This window comes from Ambystoma mexicanum, chromosome 1p (assembly GCF_040938575.1).
Source record: "Ambystoma mexicanum isolate Mex_15411 chromosome 1p, UKY_AmexF1_1, whole genome shotgun sequence".
Lineage (NCBI taxonomy): Eukaryota > Metazoa > Chordata > Amphibia > Caudata > Ambystomatidae > Ambystoma > Ambystoma mexicanum.
The window spans coordinates 951,841,300-951,863,029 of NC_090921.1; the positions used below are offsets into that span (position 1 = coordinate 951,841,300).

Consider the following 21,730-nt stretch of genomic DNA (forward strand, 5'->3'; position numbering starts at 1 on the left):
TAATGAACTGGGGTTATTGGGGTGTCCCTATCTCTTTCCTCTTCTCCTCTCCTGTAGACCCCCAAAGGTTAACGCTCTCACCTTAGGTAAGTGAATGCCGAGCTCTCCATCTGCCTCGGGGCAGGGTGCTGTAACCAGTTTCTTCACTGGATAGGTAGCGCAGGCCTCTTGACTTCAGAGGACTGCTGTCCGTCGTTTACTGCATGAACGGTAAGTTTCGAGTAATTCAAATGTCTTTAAAGTCTTTAGTAATGATGTCTCTTGTTTTGCAGGGTTCCGGCGATGGCGGATGATGGGCTGAAGTGAGTTGAAGATGGAGCCCGTGTGATGAATAGAAGCGCCTGGAAGCACGTAAGTAAGCGCTTGTTGCCTGCTTCACGATGCGCTCTAACTGTCTTTTTATTTTGCAGGTACGAGTTCGGAGCGGCTGCAGGGTGCCGGAATACCCACTGGATTAGATGTGGAAAGGAGTAATGGCACGTGAGTATTAAAGTTCCCCAATGTCTTTAAACGCACCTTGTTTTGTCTTTCAGATGCGGGATGCAGCGCCGAAGGCCTCCGGAGCGTGCAAAGAGTTGGTAAGCTTTTGTCTTTCAGATGCCGGAATGCAGTGTGAAGACCTCCGGAGCGCACGAAGAGTAGGTAAGCCTTTGCCTTTCAGATGCCGGAATGCTAACCTGTTCTTTCTTGTCTTTATAGGTGTTGCTGAAGACTGGATTCAGGATGATAAGCCTTTGCCTTTCAGATGCCGGAATGCTAACCTGTTCTTTCTTGTCTTTATAGGTGTTGCTGAAGACTGGATTCAGGATGGTAAGCCTTTTTCCTTAGGCCCAGGACCGGATGCAGAAGACACGATGAGCGTTCTGCTGCAGAGGTTGCAGAATAACGCAAAGCAAGATTCATCCACCGGGTGTGGTTTAAATAGCCTCCTGTAGTGCTTCGGTGTCTCCTTCCACAGCCACGCCTAGGTAAGAAAAGAGTTCCTGCTTTCCAGAAGAGTTCCAGTGTTCTGAATCTAGGGAGTGGCTCCAGCCCCACCCAACAGGGAAAGTAGTTCCAAACAGAAGGGGATCAGAGGCTCAACTGGCAGGCAAGTAAGCAGCATGGTCTGCTGCAGGTAAGTCCACCCAAGCATTATGAGCCCGGCGCTTCCAGCGCTGGGACTGGGCATATTTATGAGCCTGGTGCCACTGGCGCCAGGACTGGGTCCAAAAGGTCCCAATTGGGACTGGTTGGCACTCGGAACCTGGGTTATGGATCTGCTTCCAAGGGAGTTGGGAAAACCCTGACCTTTTGGAAGCAGAGATCATGACACTCTTCATTGGTGAATTTCTATTGAGGTCGAGGGGCAGCTCACCAGAAGGGGAGCAGTGGGAGTGGGGATCTAAGTCCCTGCCACAACCTATAAGACGTTGTAGTGCGAGACCACTTTTTTTCCGCAAAATGGTTAAGTGCATCTAGACTTTTGTGCAAATTGTGCATTTCATTGTAGAGGTTGAGATCAAATACTCAAGATTCTGGTCATAAGAATTTGTAATCAGATGATTGTGCACCAGAGTAAATTCCAACATGACTGAACTGTTGGCAACGAGAACACAGTCATCATCCAAATCATGGGTGTTTGTCAGTTGGGGTCCTCTTGAGGAGGATGTAGATGTACTACATTGAGTGTGCCCTATTTCTCCAGATGGATCAAACTCTGGAGCTCTCAGATCGCTCGTCATTGATGCACTTCTGAGGTTATACATAACTTTAAGCAGTATTGCCGCTTACTTAGTAAACTCTATATAAAAGCACCACAAACTATTTAGATCGGAGGTTCCTTATTTTGCCGCTTATTTGATGGGTTCCAGCATGGTATTTTTAGAGTTTTGCATTTATATTGTCCTTTAGGTATAACCTGACAAGGGTATGTTCTACTTACCCCATGAGAGTTTTCCTGGACTCCATATTAGCATGTGGATCGCTGGTGAAGTTGAAATCAAAGTCAGTTGCATGTGCTGATCCAAAATCGCAGCGCCCGGGGCAAGAGGCTGAGTGTGAGTGTGTTACCTCGCTCGTGGAGGGTCCTCCGGCAATCCAGCGAACAGAGCAAACACACTCGCAGCACTCGGCTGTGCTCTGCTTTAGGTGGTGATTTTGTGTTCCACAGGGTCCGCTTTTGGAAAGGCAATAGAAGAAAGACGTGACACTGGTCCAAGTCAACAAGGACAAAGATAGTGCAACATAGCTTGCAGCAAACACACTCGCAGCACAATTGCACAATTGCACATGCATGGTGATGTTCAAAGGTTCCCACACACAGCACAAATGATTTGCCCTTAGAGCAATAGAGATGAGCAAATGCAACTGACTCTCAAAAAAGAATAACGACTACGAGGCACGCAACTCTTCGGAAGTGTAAATTACATACAAAAACAGAAACTAAAAAATAAAATTACCTATTTTTTAAAACTTTAAGGGAATTAAACTATGTTTAGGGTAAAACATGTAAACAAGTGAAACTTGATCCTGTAGATTTGCCTGTGTCTCCAATTGTACTTAGAATTGTGGTTAGAACAGTTGAACTTTCAACAGGCGCAATGTGCTTGTTTTCTTGTTTCAATCAGGTTATTCCATTTGTGCACGTAGCTGTGTCCCTCATTCGGTGTGCAGTACCATTTGCAATCCTCCAAGCACACTGTTAAGTAGTGCTCTAGGTGATGAAGAAGTACTCCAGAGACACAGGTAGGGAAGAAAACTTCTCTAATGGGTTCCCGGTTACAAGATGACACAATAGGTATATCCAAAGGTAAGTAGGAAGTACAAGAAGACATCCACCGGCCTCCACTCTCACAGGCTGCTTCACTCCAACTGACAATCATGGAGCTTACAGGGGCACTCACAGCACAGCATTACACAGGCATTCATTCCACCAGTCATGTCATCAAGCAAGCATTCATACAGGGCCAAATCAAGGGACGCACAAGACATAACACACACCCACTATGCATATGCAGAGTGCATAAACGTCAGTATCACGGATATGTTTCTTATAGTATAGTATGTTTCACTGTTTTGTGAGTGTGGAGACCACAGTGGAATTACGGGCTATATCTTAGCAAGTGGCAGACAATATGGGACAGCAGCATAGCAAGGAGTTTTCATAAGAAGTTCCTTGAGTGACGGTGATGGTCGCTCCTAAGAAAAGGAAGTGTCCAGAAGATGGCATTGTCATTCTTAGTTCTTTTCCACTCGCCTTTCACATAGTACCTATTAACCACACACTATCTGCATCTTGCTTCACCCCTCTCACTATCTGCAGAATGGTTCATCTCATCTTACTGTGCAGAGCTAAGTGCTTAGAAAAACAGATGGTGTCCGAAAGGTGTCAGACACTTCTGTCCCCTGTGCACCTTTTCTCTGAAGGCCAGCCAATATTTTTGTCAAAAAGGAGTCAACAAGTTGTACGAAAGAGTTACTCTATTGTGACATTCATCTACGAAGTAAAAAGCAATGTTTTGTGAAAGGTTAGAGATGACACAAGTCAATGATAAGTTCTTTGTCCAAATCTTCTTTTATGTTCATAGGTTAGCAGCACAACGCGTTTTGGGAAACAAACTCCCTTCATCAGGTGCAGTTGAAAAGGTCTACAACGTAATGAATACGTAAAACAGATTGTCAATTCAAAGTAACTTCAAGTTAATACAATGTATATACATAGAGTCAATTTCTGATAATGGATTGAATAAACCTCATTAAATGCAATTTGCAACCGTATTGGGGGCCCAAGTGCCTGTTTAAATAAATAGATGTTAATGTTGTAATAAAGGAGGATCCAGGTGTGTAGTTAAATGGGTCATAGGACCCAGTTTGTAATTTGAATGACTCATAAAGAAAACCGTAGTGTGAGCATGTGTACATGCAGGAATGATATGAGGCCATAGAAGACCAACAGAAACTCTCAGGAGCACCCTGCGAACACTTGTAAGGAGTAAAGTATAGAACTACATGGTGGATAGTACGTACCTGTAACATCAACTGTGCATAACACAGAGAATGTTAGGATAGTCATTTGTGTCACATGTGGATCACAGCTGGAAGACCAAAAGAATGAGACAAAAGATGAAGATAATTGAATCAAGACAGGTTGTTAACTTGTAGAGTGAACAAGTGCGGGTCAGCGAGACTGCCTAGAAAGGTAACACAAGAATTACCTTCAGCAAGTTGTTTCTGCCAAATTCTGACAAGTAATATGAGAAAAATAGGAGAAAAGCTAAAAAGGAAGAAATAAGTAACCCATACGGTGAGCGTCAAAAGTGAGTCAAAAAGAATGCACGAAGAATAGCTAAAATCCTTACCGCAATGCAAGTAGTTCTCATTAAGTAGTGACCAAAGAATGCCAAACGTCCATAGAAACAACGGGCGAGTAGGTTCAGAAAGGTAATCCTCACATCATCACTTAAACGCAGAATATTGCATAAGGATAAGTAAAATGCTGTGCATTGACCGCGTGTAAACAGAGGTAACATGTAGCGCATTGCTAATCATCAATGTAAGAAGGCCATCAAAAGACAGTATTGTAGTGTTCTGACCTATAGTTTCGCTCATATTATGTAGTGTGGGCTGTCTGCCGTGATAGAGGACTTGGTAGATCATGAGGTGTTTGAGATTCATTCATGGTAACAGATAATGGACATTGAAAAAGGACTGGGCAGAGCTGATTGTGGAAGTCATGGCAGCAGGACAACATAAAGAGAGGACTAAAAGAAAAAATGAAAAAGATTCCTAAACATTGATCAACAACATAGAAAATGGACTGGAAAGAAAACGAATGGTGTGCACCACTGTTACAGAAAAAGGCTTATATCAAAACGGAAAGACTAATTGTGATTAGACTAATACCCAAATGCAGATAATAAATAGCATTAAAACAGTGTAAAGAAAATAGAAAGGATTATGCAAGAACGAACTGTAGCTATAAACACCCAAATAAAAGAAAGCTCAGGAGAAATTCAAGGTAATGTCCTTCTAATATCTATTGCAACCTAGGTTCAAATACATTTGCAGATCACTCTCCATTAATCTGCACATTAGTTCATGTTATATGCAGTACAATAAAACTTTTTTTAAACATAGGCACTGAGCGTAAGCATCAATTTGATGTACAATGTATCAAAACATAAGGTTGATATATTTAACTCAAAGAACGTATATATATATATATATTTATATATATATGGATATAAACAAAATCAGAAGACATGGCCCCAAGCAGCCATAGCATGAGTACGAAGACGATTGAAATGTAAATAAAAAAAGATCTCAACTACTGTGCCCTTTGAAAACAACAAAAGAATCCTTACAAAAATGCAGATAGAAAATTGGGTTGTATACGATGTAGGTATTACATAATCCCATAACTGAGTCCATACAATTCACCAAGTGTAGATAGAGTCCAGTATGTTTACACAAAACAGTGAAGACTGAACTCTTCGTTCATTCCACTAGGGTATACCGTATCCAGTAAGTGTTTCTCTCTGTGCAAGCCTCTTGGTTTTGTCCCCTCCCTATGTGGTGCCTGAACCACTTCCAGAATCACAAACCTGATTTGAGAGAGATTGTGCCGATATTCTTTAAAATGTCTCGCTACTGGTGAACTTACATTTTGGGTACGTATGTTTGATTTGTGTTCCAACCATCTTTCCCATGCTGATCTGTTGGTCTGTCCCACATATAAAATGCCACATGGGCATTTCATTGCATAGATTACTCCATAGATTTTGTGCAATGTTCTGTCCAGTATGTGGATGTTGGCTGGTATTACCCTTTATGATGTTACTGCAATTGCTGCACTGTAGGCATGGGCACGTAACCTTTTTACGTGTTGCCAATGTCATTTGTTTATCAGGGGTATTGTTTTTTGCTTTCACCAGTCTGTCCCTTAGATTTCTACCTCTCCTATACGCCATCATAGGAGGTTTAGGGAAACATTTTTGAAGTCGTGGATCATGATGTAGATGTTTCCAATTGTTTGTGATAATTCTATGGAGATGGAAACTTTGTCTGGACAATTCTGACAGAGGAGTGGAATCCCCTTTTCTTTTGGAATGGAGTGAAGTAGTGTTGCTCTATCTATTACATCAGCCTTCTCTTTAGCTTGTTCAACTATCTCTGGAGGATAGCCTCTCTTGATGAATTTGGATTTCTGGCCAGAATATTCTTTTTTACGTGCTGCAGTATTAGTTGTGATTCTTTTGATGTGCTAAGTTCTTACCCACTCACCTTTCACATAGCACGTATCTGCCACTATCTGCACAGTGGTTCACCTTGTCTCACTGTGCAGTGCTAAATTCTTAACCATTCGCTTTTTACATAGCACTTAGTCACCACTGACTGACTCTGCAGTGCTTCTCCCCTTTCACAGTGGTTCATCTTGTCTCACTGAGCGGTGGTAGGTTCTTACCCACTCATCTTCCTATCCACCACTCCCTAACCCTGCAAAGCTTCTCCCCTCTCACTATCTGCACAGTGGTTCACCTTGTCTCACTGTGCAGTGCTAAATTATTAACCACTGACTTTTTACATAGCACGTATCCACCACTCTCTGCACAGTGGTTCATCTTGTCTCACTGTGCAGTGCTAAATTATTAACCACTGACTTTTTATATAGCACTTATTCACCACTGACTACTTATCCCATCTCACAGTGGTTCATCTTGACTCACTGAGCAGTGCTAGGTTCTTACCCACTCACCTTTCACAAATCACCTATCCACCGCTCCCTAGCTCTGCAACGCTTCTCCCCTCTCACTATCTGCACAGTGGTTCATCTTATCTTACTGTGTAGTGCTAAATTCTTAACCACTGACTTTTTACACAGCACTTATTCACCACTGACTGAGTCTGCAATGCTTCTCCCTTCTCACAGTGGTTCATCTTGACTCACTGAGCAGTGATAGGTTTTTACCCACTCACCCTCCCATCCACCACTCCCTAGCCCTACAACGCTTCTCCCCTCTCACTATCTGCACAGTGGTTCATCTTGACTCACAGAGCTGTGCTAGGTTTTTACCCATTCATCTTTCACATAGCACTTATCCACCACTCTCTGCACATTGGTTCATCTTGTCTCACTGTGCAGTGCTAAATTATTAACCACTGACTTTTTACATAGCAATTATTCACCACTGACTGACTCTGCAATGCTTCTCCCCTCTCACAGTGGTTCATCTTGACTCACGGAGCGGTGCTAGGTTCTTGCCACTCACCTTCCTATCCACCACTCCCTAGCTCTGCAACGCTTCTCCCCTCTCACTATCTGTATGGTGGTTCAACTTGTCTCACTGTGCAGTACTAAATTAGTAACCACTGACTTTTTACACAGCACTTATTCACCACTGACTCTGCAATGCTTCTCCCCTCTCACAGTGGTTCATCTTGACTCCCTGAGCGGCGCCAGGTTCTTACCCACTCACCCTTCACACAGCACTTTTCCACCACTCCCTACCTGTGCAAGGCTTCTCCCCTCTCACTTTCTGCACAGTGATTCACCATGTCTCACTGAGCAGTGCTAAGTTTGTACCCAATGGCTTTTCACATAGCACCTATCCACCACTCCCGAGCTCTGCAACGCTTCTCCCCTCTCACTATCTGCACAGGGGTTCACCTTGTCTCAATGTGCAGTGCTACATTCTTAACCGCTGACTTGTTATATAGCACTTAGACATAACAGACTGGCTCTGCAATGCTTCTCCCCTCTCACAGTGGTTTATCTTGACTCATTGAGCGGTGTCAGGTTCTTACCCACTCACCTTTCACATAGCACTTAACCACCACTCCCTAGCTCTGCGTTGCTTCTCCCCTCTCACTTTCTGCACAGTGGTTCGCCCTGTCTGACTGTGCAGTGCTAGGTTTGTACCCAGTGGCTTTTCACATAGCACCGATCCGCCACTCACTAGCTATGCAATGCTTCTATGCCTCTCACTTTATGAGGCGTGGTTCTCCCTTACACACCACACCCATTGTGTGTGCAGTTATTCTCCCCAACAGCACGCTGTTTTGCCTGAAGGCTTCCCCCCTTACTCGCCTCGCCTCCACTTACTATTTGCTCAGCATTCCACTCCATGTCTGCAGTGTTCTGACTCGCTCACCCCTTATAATGTCTGCAGGGTGTTTCTCCGTTGCTCACCCTTCTTCCTGGGTGCACAGTCGCTTCTCCTCAATCAGTGCCTGCACAGTTCTCTTCAATCAGTGCCTGCACAGTTCTCTTCAATCAGTGCCTGCACAGAATTGTTTCATCACTTATTCCACTCAGTGTCTGCACAGGACACTCAAATCCAACTCATACTGCCTGCATGGTACTCCTCCCTCGCCCACACCTCACAGGCGATGCACATTTCTCCCCTTCACCAAACCACTCCTCTAACTGCCAGCTGTGCATTGCTCCCCATCACCCCATTCTGGGTCTGCACAGGGATTTTCTCTCACTCAGACTCCACCCCTACTGCCTGCACTATGCTTCCCTCTCACAGCATTCATGGCTTGCACAGGTCATATACCCAAAACAGTGTCTGAACAATTCTTTTTCCAAACTCATTCTAATAAAGATGAATGCAAAAGCCCACCCCTTCATTCTACGGTGAGAGGAGGGACCTTTCCGCACAGTGTTCCTAGATGCTTGGAGTTTTTCTGGGGCAAGGGAGTTTGCAAGGGTTCCACGGGAAGTATGTAATGTCATCCCTGTTGCTAAGTCCTGGACTGTGCACTATGAGACATCAGTGGCACTGTGATCTTCACACAATCTTTGCCCCATTCTTGATCCCATGGGCTGACCCATGTAACATTCTGAAGGGAAACTTAAAGTACAGATCTAGCCCAAACCGATAACCTGAGAAGTGGAATGGCCTGGATTGGAATCAACAGGGCACCTGGCCCTCTGAAAGGCCTGTATCGCTATTTAAGTCTCAATCCTCTTTCAGCCCTGGGCCTGTGAACTGGCCCCAAAGCTGGGGACTGGTCAGTCACAAGTCAGGCCTGTGCCTCTGAAAGACAGGGTTAGGCTGCACCAAAGCCAGTCTTAAGCCAGGACTGTGCTTCCGAAAAGCATGTAGGGATGTGCCAGTCACAAGTCAGGACTGTTCCGGAAATCCGATGAGGCTGCGGAAGAGTCGTTCACATTGCAGTTTATTCTCTGATTATTTGTGTGTGGATTGTTTTATTTTTTACACTCGTCATTCCTTTTTTTTTAAACTTCCTCACAATTCGCATAGCACAGGAACGTGATTCCTTTTCTCAGAGATGCTAAGGATTGAATGGACAGGGCCTCTTCATCAAGACACTAGTGGGCAGTGTGGGAGCTTGTGATGCTCACTGGTGGGCAGTGTGGAAGCTTGCGATGCTCACTGGTGGGCAGTGTGGGATCTTGTGATGCTCACTGGTGGGCAGTGTGGGAGCTTGTGATGCTCGCTGGTGGGCAGTGTGGAAGCTTGCGATGCTCACTGGTGGGCAGTTTGGGAGCTTGTGATGCTCACTGGTGGACAGTGTGGGTGCTTGTGATGCTTGCTGGTGGGCAGTGTGGAAGCTCGTGATGCTCACTGGTGGGCAGTGTGGGAGCTTGTCATACTCACTGGTTGGCAGTGTGGGAGCTTGTGATCCTCGCTGGTGGGCAGTGTGGGAGCTTGTGATGCTCACTGGTTGGCAGTGTGGGAGCTTGTGATGCTCACTGGTGGGCAGTGTGGGAGCTTGTGATGCTTGCTGGTGGGCATTGTGGAAGCTGGCGATGCTCACTGGTGGGCAGTGTGGGAGCTTGTGATGCTCGCTGGTGGACAGTGTGGGTGATTGTGATGCTTGCTCATGCGCAGTGTGGAAGCTCGCAATGCTCGCTGGTGGACAGTGTGGGAGCTTTTAATGCTCGCTGTTGGGAAGGGTGGGAGCGTGTGATGTTTGCTGGTGGGCATTGTGGAAGCTGGTGATGCTCACTGGTGAACAGTGTGGGAGCTGGTGATGCTCACTGGTGGGCAGTGTGGGAGCTTGTGATGCTCGCTGTTGGGCAGGTTGGGTGCTTGCGATGCTTGCTGGTGGGCAGTGTGGAAGCTCACAATGCTCACTGGTGGAAAGTGTGGGAGCTTGTAATGCTCGCTGGTGGCCAGTGTGGGAGCGTGTGATGCTTGCTGGTGGCCATTGTGGAAGCTGGTGATGCTCACTGGGGGGCATTGTGGAAGCTTGTAATGCTCGCTGGTGGGCAGTGTGGGAGCATGTGATACTTGCTGGGGGGCATTGTGGAAGCTGGCGATGCTCACTGGTGGGCAGTGTGGGAGCTCGCGATAATGTGCAAGAATACTTCAGAACCCACGCATGCTGTTGACTGTCACCAGCAGTGACTGTGTATTCCCACAGACACAATGCACATAACAGTGTGCGCTCGATGGTTTAACTCATTCACATACCTTCCTTTTCCAGCATAGTCATCAACCTGTGTGGGCCTTTTTTAAAAAAATGTTTTTTAACATTCTTTCTTGTCATGTTTACTCATCTCTTCCTCCTCTTGATGTTTTCTCCTTTCTTCATCCTGATTCTTCTCCTTCTGTTCTTTCCGTTTCTCAGTGGTTTCTCTGTATCCTTCTCTTTCTTTTGTCGCTTCTCGGAAACCTCCTCAGGCTTGACTCCCTTTTTCTTTCCAATACACTTGTAGACCTCATTGGGATCTCAAGGTTTCTAAGGAACAATCTCCTTCTTCGTTTTATCTTACTGCGCTGTCTTCTCTTCATGCTTCCCGTCATAGTAATCTCTTCTATTGTCAATCTCACATGTATTCTCTACTTCCTCATCCGTGTGGCTTCTTTACCCTTCTTAGACTTCTTTAGACTCTTGTGTCTCCCTGCCTTCTTGATCTTTCAATAAATTCCTCTCTCTAGGCTTCTGACTTTGCTTCATTTACAGTGGCGTCGCCAGGAATCAAATTTAGGAGGGGCACAGAAGGGGCCAAAGACAAAAGTAGGGGGGGGGGGCACAGACAAAACTAGGGGGAGAACATTTTGACTGCTCGTCTTAGGTAGGAGGGCACAAGGGGGGCAAAGGGTTTCACAGGGGGGACCGGCCCCCCCAGCACCTCCCCAGCGACGCCACTGTTCATTTGTTGCCTACCTTTTCTGGCTTTTGTTACTCTCATTAAACTCGTCTTCTAAGTTCTTATTGAATGACAAATGATCTCTTGTATATACGTTAATTCTTTTGCATCCGTTTTATGTACAGCGCTTTGGAGAAATATCATTTCAAATAAATAAATATTTCCAGTGTGGTTATTGTGTGACGTGAAAACCAAACCAGGATAGAAATATTGTTTTCCTATTTCTAGGGCACGTTTGATGACCTTTCCTGTGTTGGCATGTTCATTGTCTCCTCCAGTGTTCTCATATGCAAACCTTACACAGCTGAAGTGCTCTAATTGCTTGGTGGTTCGGCAAATTCCAAATTGGTCCAAGCAGTGTCTCAGGCCCCACGTGTTTGTTCTGCTCCAAGCTATTTTGCACTAGGCTTCTAAAGAGTACAGAAGCACTTTCATTAAAAAAATAGACCTGATAGGGGTTGCCAACGTGAGGTCTTCGACGGGGCATTAACTGGAAAATCCTTTGGCTTCCTCTCATATAGCAAAAGAAGGCAATGGATGGAATCGTTGAGGAAGACCCCGGGACTCAACAGTGCAGTTAGAACGATCACATTTTGCAAATCTCACAGGATTATAGCTTCAATTGGGGCACAGCTATAGATCCAACTACAGATATATAAATGAAAGATCCCTTTTCACGCCCTAACATGTGTCCCCATCTGTGACCCTCAATGACCCTTCTCTACAAAGAACTTCCAGGTGTGCCCTTAATAGTCTATCCTTCTAAAGTCATCCATATTATTGGACCCCATTACTGCAGCCCATTTTGTATTGTGCTGCATTGCTTGACAGCCAGGTTTCTCCGATGAAAAGCCCATCACATACACATACGACCCACCTGCGCCATCTTATCTCTTCAAAAACACAGACCTGTCTCCCTATGTCAGGGGTCTTCAACCTCTGATTCTCCACATGTTTTGAACTACAACTCCCATCGGCCCTAGCCAGCTTAGCCAATGGTGAGGGATCATTGGAGGTGTAGTGCAAAACATCTGGAGGGCCACGGATTGCAGAGGCCTGCCCTACGTCCATCCTTTTTATACAATGGGATAACCCCTATTTTCTGTTATCGGGGTCTCACTCAGACATGGGGCTCATATAGTCACAAACAAAACAAACGTGTGTTCGGCTACCCCTCCCTCTTAGTGTACAGGTAAGTTTGCTTATCTCTGGGAAAAATGCAGTTTGTAGAGACAAATACTGCACATAACCTCTACGTTTTCATATTGTTAATTTATTCAAACATTTCTTAATAAAAAACACATATATGTGATTTTTATAACGGGCACGTTGATCCAATTCTTTCAAGGAACCACATGTTATGCAATACATACATGGCATAGAGACATATACAATACACACAATGCTTTCTAGGGTTTAGTGCAACGTGCTATAAGTGCAAAAGGGCATCCATATTTGAAACCGTTGTTTTGTTTATGCAACCTAGGCCCATCCTGCCAGGGCGCATTTTGCAGAAAACCGAAAGATCAGCAGAAGCAATGAGACAATCATGGAGATGGACGAACACCAGGTGAGCTCGGAAACCACAGAGAAGGAAGAGGGTTCCTTCGGCCTATGCCTACATTTGCTTCTGTTGGCAGGTACACATCTGTTGCACGAGAGCCCATTCTTTTGGGCATGCGGTGCATCATATGCACTTTAAGGTAAGGTCTCCCAACTTTTGTATCTCCGGGAGGCAGTCCAACATCTTTCACACTCTCTTTCCCAGTGAGCCCCTATTAGCACAGACCCCCAAAGTAAGGCAGCTTGCAGAAATCACCAGTGCAGGTTTGTGGGGCATATGTCCAGTGAGTGGACCTCTGCCTTGTTAATGTGATGAAAACCTGACAAGTGCTGTTCTTTGCCCTGTTCCATAAATTCCAAGGAGGACCCACGGGGCGCAGCACCTGTGCACGTTAGTGGGAGTCATCAGATGCTCTATGCTGCCCTCAGTAGCCATTTGCTCTCAACCTAGAGGTCCATGGCTGCCAAGACTCCAAGCAAGGAACTTGGGTGAAATGTGGGAAACTTCCCTCACATGCACCTGCCCTGCCAGTCCTTGATGCTTGTTGCACAATGTGTACAATGTATCTACGAGAGAGTAAGGAAGACAATACATAGGCACAAGCATCTTCACAATATTCCGCTTCACTGTCTCGTGCTATGTTGTACTGTATTATGGCATGCAATGTTTTCAACTTTATGCAGTCGGTGCACAAAGTGTCATGATGCTTGTGATGTCCTGCTACATTTTTGACTTTTTGTGATGTTTGTGGCTTCGTTCTGTGACAGGATTAGAGTGACTGGAGTGAGCACCTGCCTCTGTATTACACTGATTTCTGCTTTAATTGCTGATGATAAACACCACTCTGAGATCTGTGCACATGCTGTCAGGGCCTGTCCTGTGCTAGAGGATCTGTCCTCATGTTGTGAAGCTTGTCTTCATTGGTCGCTTGTCGATAATAGATTGCGGCATGCGACCTGCCATTGTCGCTGCACGTTCTGGACTTGCCATCCTGAGACAGCCCAGTGAACTGCTTGCTGCATCTGAGGGGGGGGGGGGGCTCCTGGCTGGCTTTAACTGTCAAAGGGAAACGTAGTTTCCCTTTGAAAGTTTAGGTTGCCCAGATGGCAAGTCCAATGAACCATGCAATGCCTGGATTGTTTTGATTCCCCAGCCTTGCATGGCCCTTTGGTGATGAGGGCTGGGCAGCGGAAAGTCTGGAAGTGTATGGCGGGTGCCTCTGCACCTCTTTGAACATTCAGATGGCCTGGGGAATTGTAGGCAGAGCGCTTTGACTCATGTGCGCATGTGCGGGAACCAGGAAGCGTTCTGTGCTTCCTGGTGCCTGTTTTTGCATGCAGGAGCCAGAGGGCCTTCGACCTGGGAGGGGGTGAGGAGCAGAATCTGGACCAGACTGAAGGTAAGAAGAGAAATGTGTATCTATGAATGTATGTTGTTTTGTGTGTATGTATGCGTGTGTGAGTGAGCAAGAGTATGATGTATGGGTGGCTGGCTGTCTGGGTGAATGAGCGGGTGTATTGGTGCATGTGTGAATGAGCAAGTGTATTCTCTGTGTGAATGAGTGAGCACATTTGTTTGTGCTTGTGTTTTTGCATGTCGCTGGCAGCGGGTGAGGCCTATGAAGGGCTGCATAGATTTTAATATGACATGACGTTTATTATTGAGCATCTTTGATAAAGCAAGAATGATAACCGTATTACATGGCTAGACCAGCATTTTGAGAAGCCTTTCTAACTACAATATCTTACTGTGGCAGGACATTTTTTATTGGGCATATATGCTAAATCTATCATGAGAAGTGTTATTATGTGGCTAGACTGGCATTTTGGTGCAGCAGGTCTAGCTATAATTGCTTACTGTGGCATGAGCTTTTATACTGCGCGTCTATGATGAAGCAGCTTGATAAGTGTTATTTCATGGCTAGACCCTCATATTTTGGTGCAGCCCATCTAGCTTACATCTTTTTTTAATGTGCCCTGGCATTTTTTACTGCCCATCTATGTTAAAGCAAAAATGATAAGTGTTATCATAAGGGTAAACTGGCACATTTTGGTACAACACGTTTGGACATGTTCCCTTATTGTGGCATGGCATTTATAATAGCAATGCCAATAGAAGTATGTTCCAATGTGGGGATACTGGCCTACACTGGCAAAACCAACTTGCACAGGTTGTCCTATGCTATAATTACTAGCATTAGGTGCTAGGCAACCATGAGTATGTTGTTATGCGTGATATTTGCAGCGTGCATGGAAATGTATGGACACAGCCAGTGTGCACATATTTTTTATACTGGCATATATTATGAGGAAAGGCATCCTGGAAATGCGTTGGGAAATGCTCCTGTGCAATGTTTGTGACTTACATCTTTTGTTTATTTGTCTGGCTGTTTACAATTTTTTTTATAGAAAGTGTGTTATATATTCACCATGTTAGCCTTTTATTCAAACATAATTCTCGGGGGAGCCCACTTTGGTGGGATCTGGTTCCCACGCTATGCTTGATAATTCCTTGCATATTTGTGGGAAATGTTTAAGGTGCTTCCAATTAAAAAAAGCCCCAACCATCAATGCTCGTCTGAAGGGTATTTTCAATTGTTTACAACTGTATTTGATGTCCAAAATCACAAATGTCGAGTCTTGTGCTGATGGTGTTGGAGGCTTTCCTAAGGTGGCCTGTTTGCTTAGATTGCATGTATCTATACTTATCTGTATTTGCCTGCGAGCACAGTGCAGAGCCCAGAGTGCAGCAGCAAACGCTGCCCCAATTGTAACCAACTAAACAGAGAAATCTTCATAGGGACCAGGCAAGCCAGTGCAGACTGGGGCATAGAAGCTGGCAGATCAACAGAGAAATATCGAGGCTATGCAAAATGGCTGCTGGACAGGGGCAGGCTCGAGGGGCATGCACTTCATCGTGCCCGAGCCCTATCAGGCTTGTGGCAACACCCACCTATCGGCAACCCTGCTGCCTCTGTGCCTCCTTCATGGAAGAAAGCAGGCACCCCACACAGATCTACTTTGCAAAGGGTGCACAATTGGGGACTACTGAAAGGATCGCACTCTTTGGGTTTGCTGAGAAAGAGATCTTGTTGACATCAGTCACTGCCCCGTGCACGCTCAAGAAGCAAAGCGTGGTGCGCACAGGTGTTTTGGGTGGAAACGAAACTTCACGCATAGCATGGGCACACTCAATAGAACTCAGAATGTATCACTCAGTATCACACTGAGAGAAGGAAACACTGGCAATCAATCACATTGTTTCAAAAAGAAATAAGCATTCTCCCTGTGGATGCGGAATCATGCTCAATTTCTCGAGCACCACAGCGGGGAATGGGCTGTAATCTGAAAATGTGTTTTGAAGTTTATCTGTGGACTAAGGATAGAACAGCGAGCCTGAGTGATAAGGAGTCTAAAAAGAGCCTATCAGCCGCCTGACATTTTAGCATTGACCATTGGAGTGCGGGAAGCTTTGTAGTGACTCCTGCGAGCGGTCGCGCAGCTATAAGAACCGGTTGAGCAACGAGGCAAAGTGATCAGCCACACACTTACTATCCTCGCCCCCTTGTTTGCGGCCTCAGTTACCGCAAATGAATAGGGCCGACTAATGCCAGGCCATGCCACTCTCACTACTCACATCCACACATGCGGCCATGTTACCTTGAAGAGGAGAACAGGCTCTACGCGCAGTGGCGCAACGAGATAACCTTGGAGCCTTGGCTTGAAGGTTTTGTCACCAACTGCGAATCGGCCCGAAATATCAATAACGTTCAAGGAAGGAGATGCACTTTTGGGAGGAACGTGGGGACTAGGTGGTGGGGGACTCTATGCAAGGAGGGGGAGTTTTGCAAAATATAAGACAGGGTGTGCAAATTTACCTTGCTTTGTGCCTTTGCTTAGGACTGCATAGAAGAGGTCCTCCGTCCAGTGCGGCTCGTTGTCGTTCTTGTCTTTTACGATTATTTCAATGGTCTCTGCTTGAGAAAACGAGTCTTCGTCCTGATGTTTTGCCGTCACCTGTGGCACACAATAACACGTGTTTAGAGAGGTCTATTATTCTGCTGGTCTCCAGCCTCTGACCACCACACTCTAAAGCTCACTCTGTGGCAATGGCCACTGGCCCCTGCCAGGAGTGAGGCCGACTCGATTATCTGCTCTTTCCCCATTCAGTTCAAAGTTTACAAAGTGATTGTACACGCATGGAGATATATATATATGGACGGTTAGGGAAAAACTACCAGATCCATCCAGCCTGCCCACCTACCTATCAAGAGGCCGACCGAGGCTTATCCTGACTGACCCAATTTACTGCAGCCTTTTGTGAGTCGGACACATTTCAAAATGCTGTCACCTGGTGGCTCTAGCAAAACACAATCTATCCAGGCACTCAAATATTTTAAACAGTTTGAATGCAATGATTATTTAGTAACCAGGCTGGGTGACTATTTTCGTATATACACCTACTTACTTTTTGAAGACAAATAAGTAGCACCAGATTGGAATGTACTCAAATGCAAACAGGCCTATTGTTTATCAAACACATTTGAATCTGTGTTTCACAAATAGGTAGTGACTCCTAACGTGCAAAAATGTGACATTGAACAATATATGTTTTAACATCCCCAACACGAAATTCATTCATTAATATGTATGAAACAATGCATGAATAACTCACATGTTGCCACGCAAAACATATAGTAAAGTCGGGAGACCTGACAACATTTCATAACTTTACAACTTGTGAAAAGCATATAATGTGTGCAAAACATATAAAGTGTGAATCCTTGCAGCATTCAGTCTGTACAGTCAACAAGTATACATGATATACATGGGGCTGCTTTTCCTCACCCCACATATACTATAAGCCTAATTACAAAGTGCAAACATGCATAACCAAGCTATCCACGAGGCTGCGCTATCTCGCCTAAATATTCATAATTTATTTCTTGCTTTTGCCGTGCAGCGGCCATATCTGGCAAGTTACTACTTCCCCGGACCCTCTTTTCCAAATGATCCCAAATGCACGTGGGCTTTTCCTGGGTTCAGTCCCCCTCCCCCACATGTGATCCACTCTGCAGATGCACAGGGGAGTGCAAGAGGCTGATCGAAGGCCATATACCCAGGAAAGAAAAGGACTAGATTTGGAAAAGCAGTTCCCACGCATCCATCTTAGTGATCACATAAATGTTGAGTTCGCAAAAACAAACAGAGCACTCAAAGAATGCAATGGCACATCACGCAGCAAGCCACAACGCTCTGACCTTTGCTGCTTGCCATTGTGCTTCCTGATCTTAAAACAACATTATCCGCTTCGCCCACATTCATAATGTCTGCCATCAGGGGTGTTGCTAGGTTTCAAAAAGATCCAGTGCTACGCTAATGTCGGGACTCAGGGCTAGCTAGCCTTTTGGTTGTAGCCCCTGAGCTTCTATCTGGGACAAGAACCAAAAGCCTGCTATAGCCCCCATCGACCCCTTGCGACGCCTCTGTTTGCTATGATGAGCCATTACTCTCCCTAAACCCTTTAACATGGTGCCTACGGTGTCCATGCAACATTGCATGTTCTTGCTGATTCAGCCCTTTCACTCCCTGATCTACTCCCTACTGCCCAGCTTGTCAGTCACTTGGGTGGTTACCTTCAAAGGCCCCTCTCATGAACACACAATTTCCCATTACCCTTCCATCCAGACTCGTGCTACTTTTTCCATCCATCTATCCAGAACCCCACCACACTCCCACCATGCCAGAAGAACGCCATGGTACCTCACATAGAGAGAGTCCAATAACCCCTAGTGCCCTGCTCAGGGGAGTGATGTTCGTCACTGCACCATCATACTATCTTTTCAGGGTTTTCACAAGTCTTCCATTTGGAGGTTCTTCTCCGTAAAATGGGAACAGTGTTTTTACACATCTCTCTTAAGATGAGTTCCATTTTCATCATACTGACATTCTGTGCAGCAAGATAAGGCATAACCCTCTATTTCATGAGCACAAAGTAAATATTATTTGAATTGTAAACGCAGAGAGGTGGAGCAGAGGTGGTCTACTGTGTGCTGTGCTGTTCTGGGGACAGAGTATTTTTTCAGTGCTTGCTGCAAGGAGGACTGGCAAACTGCAGCGTTCCTCTGTAACAGACTCTTAAACCGCCCAGCACTGCGGAACGCAGATAGGTTGAGCAGATTTGATCTGCTGTGGTCCGCTGGGGCTCTGTGGCAGAGTGGGAGCAGCATCAGATTTTTGCAACCGACGCAGAGTGCTCCTTCAAAAGCATGTTGGACTCTCCCAGTGGTATTGGTGAGTGATTATGCCAAACCTATGCTCTGTGTACTTTCATTGTGCACATCGTTCTTATGATATGATGATTGATATGATTGGTTATTTATTATGTGCTTAATACCATGAGGTTTCTAAGCATGGCCCGGGGTTCGAACCTGTGTTGTTCCGTGACATCTTGCTTCCAAGGCTGAGCTATCCTCCCAAGCCGCAATGAGCTATCCTCCCGAGACTTAAACTCCTTAAGCTTGCAAATCTTTTGAAATTTACTTTTTGGCATAAATGAACATTTACTTGCTTAGGAATGACAACAAGATTTTCCAAAGTTTTAATGTGGCTGGTAAAGCAGGGAAAGCAGGGAGAGCTGATCGCTCATAAAGAGCAGCCGTGGATCTGTTGCCTCCTATGAACCCTGTTCCTCAGCAATCACCACATCCAACATTGACTGACACATCTATACTGAACTCATCTTGCCTAGAAAGCAATGCTGGCTCCCTCGAGGCTGCTCATGAACAGGCCAATAATAAAGGTTACTGCTCATTGCCTCAATTAAGAGCGATTGCACCTGAAGTCTGCCGTATTTCTTTTTCCCCAGGACCTCGATCAAACATAGAAACAAATTGTTTGTTATCACCCTTGCTATTGTGGGGTGAAAACACAGCCCCAGAACAACAGAGATGGAGAAGCCATGCAAGCCCCCTATTGTGAGGGTGAAGCTGGCTAATGTGGAGTTCCGTAGAAATGTAAAAGCAAGTACAAAACAGTGATTTCGACATAAGGCCTATTGAAATGTAAAGAAATGATGTAAAACTGCAGCAGTGCACATGGAAAGAAAAAACACCTTTGAAACACTGTGCATTTGGAAGATAAAACGGAGGAACAATGTCTGACATTTAAGAAATAAAGTCAAGTGACAGAATGCGTTCATCAGGAATAAAGAGACTTAATTTCCATCATGTAAAATGACAGCCTACAAAGAGAAAGGCCTATTTCGCTTGGTGTCAAATTGAACACTTTATCCTTACGTAACTATGGCCTATCTGTGTAAATAATACCAAGAGTGAACTTATTTCTGTTCAACCATTCTGTAAAGAGAGAATATATTTCTTGACATCAAGACTGGATGCATTCCAAAATGTCATGTATAAATATGTTTCTTAAATTTAAATGTTATTTCTCAGAATTGAGAATGTAACTGAATTGGTTGTATCTGGAACTGTGACCCCCTCGCCCCCAGACCTTTGGGCTGGTTTTATCAGAGCTCTGAAAGTCAGTGATACCGATAAGTCAGCGAGCAGAAATTACCCTTAAGGTCAAATTTTCACATTAACCGTCCATTAGCCATGAACATGGTTTTTTGAAGCCTAGGAGGAAGAGGGTAGAATAAACATTGGTCCAAGTAGATGGCCTGGTCACATGCCCAAAGAGAAATGGACACTTAGGGAGGAAAAGGTGGGGGCCAGATATGAATCTACCTCTCATATAATGCAGTGCAATATGTTTAACATCGGGCCGCCTTTTCTTAAATAAAAAGAGAACAATGCGTATCTACCTCTCATATAATGCAGTGCAATATGTTTAACATCGGGCCGCCTTTTCTTAAATAAAAAGAGAACAATGCGTCCCAGTGAGCTCACCTCAGACTCACATTAAAAGAAAAAAAAAGCCTGTCAGGACCATGTAAAAATGAAGTGTGTGTGATGGATATAACTTGAGATAAGAGAAAAATTATGATTCTGGCATGTTCATAATTCACAGGAACTGGAAAAATGGTTAGAGTGTTAGATTGTGAAATTAAGATGTAAAAGGTGGAGTGTCAGATTTATCACTAGTATGGTGCAGCAACAAATAGCGAAAAATGGTAGCTCTGCCCAGGAAGGGCATGCTGACATAAAATTAATATTGTCAGACTCGCCATGAAATGTAGAATCTAAAAATATATAGGTTCATGCAGTTATCTGAGAAATCAGGGTAGCTGCCACTTTGCAAGATTTTTCAACACAAAAATGTAAAACCCACCTGTAATTTTTGGATGATGTATTTTCCTCCTTCGTCATATTCCATAACCCATACCTCCCAACTTCTGGTCTTATCAGCAGCCAGAGGGCGTATTAGGGGGAGGGCGAGGGAGAGAGCTGGCCAATCCATAGCATGGAAAATATGATAATAATGGAGTGTCATCAGCCCAATAAGAGATCATTTTTCTATCTGAGATGGACGTACTTGCTGATCTTTTTTTGACTTTCCAACTCTTGGGACCTTTCTTTGGATTTTTAATTGTTCCCTTGACTCTCCCCCTCCATTGCTGGGCCTTAAACATTGCTTTGGAGACATAGACAATCTAGAAGCTAGCCCGGCCTGCCATTTGAAGAGGCAGAGGAAGTCTGGGTGCTGGGGACTACCCTTGACCGAAGCCTTTGACCAGATCTGTGCTGTCCTCAGAGGAGCCCTGCTGTTTCCTTGGATGCCCCATAACGAAGGCCTCCCATGTAAGTAGATATATCCCAAAGCTATAAAATGTGTGGGGGAATCAGCCTGCCTTAATCCCTGTCTTGCATAGTGGTTATGGGCTGATATTGGGGAGAAACCTGGCACTTTTTTATTAAATCCAATTTAAATTAATTCCACTATAGAAAACCCCCCTATCCATGGTAATTGAATTGTGTTGGGAACTGCCTGTCTTAATCCTTGCCAATAAATTGTGGAGTGGGGGAAGCTGTGTAGATACTTAGTGCATTGAATTGATGTTAAATCAATGAATTCCCATATAGAATATCACAGGATGAG

At 44.9% G+C, this 21,730-nt stretch overlaps 1 protein-coding gene across 3 annotated transcripts in view; it reads right to left on the reverse strand.

Moving 5' to 3' along the window:
* The window catches only part of CDH16 (cadherin 16), a 1,158,846-nt gene that overhangs the window by 970,369 nt on the left and 166,747 nt on the right, over positions 1-21,730 (reverse strand). For all 3 annotated transcript variants that reach the window (XM_069653297.1, XM_069653307.1, XM_069653286.1), the window contains exon 5: positions 16,549-16,687. In XM_069653297.1, the coding sequence (XP_069509398.1) occupies positions 16,549-16,687 (139 nt within the window). The remainder of the gene's footprint in view (positions 1-16,548; positions 16,688-21,730) is intronic.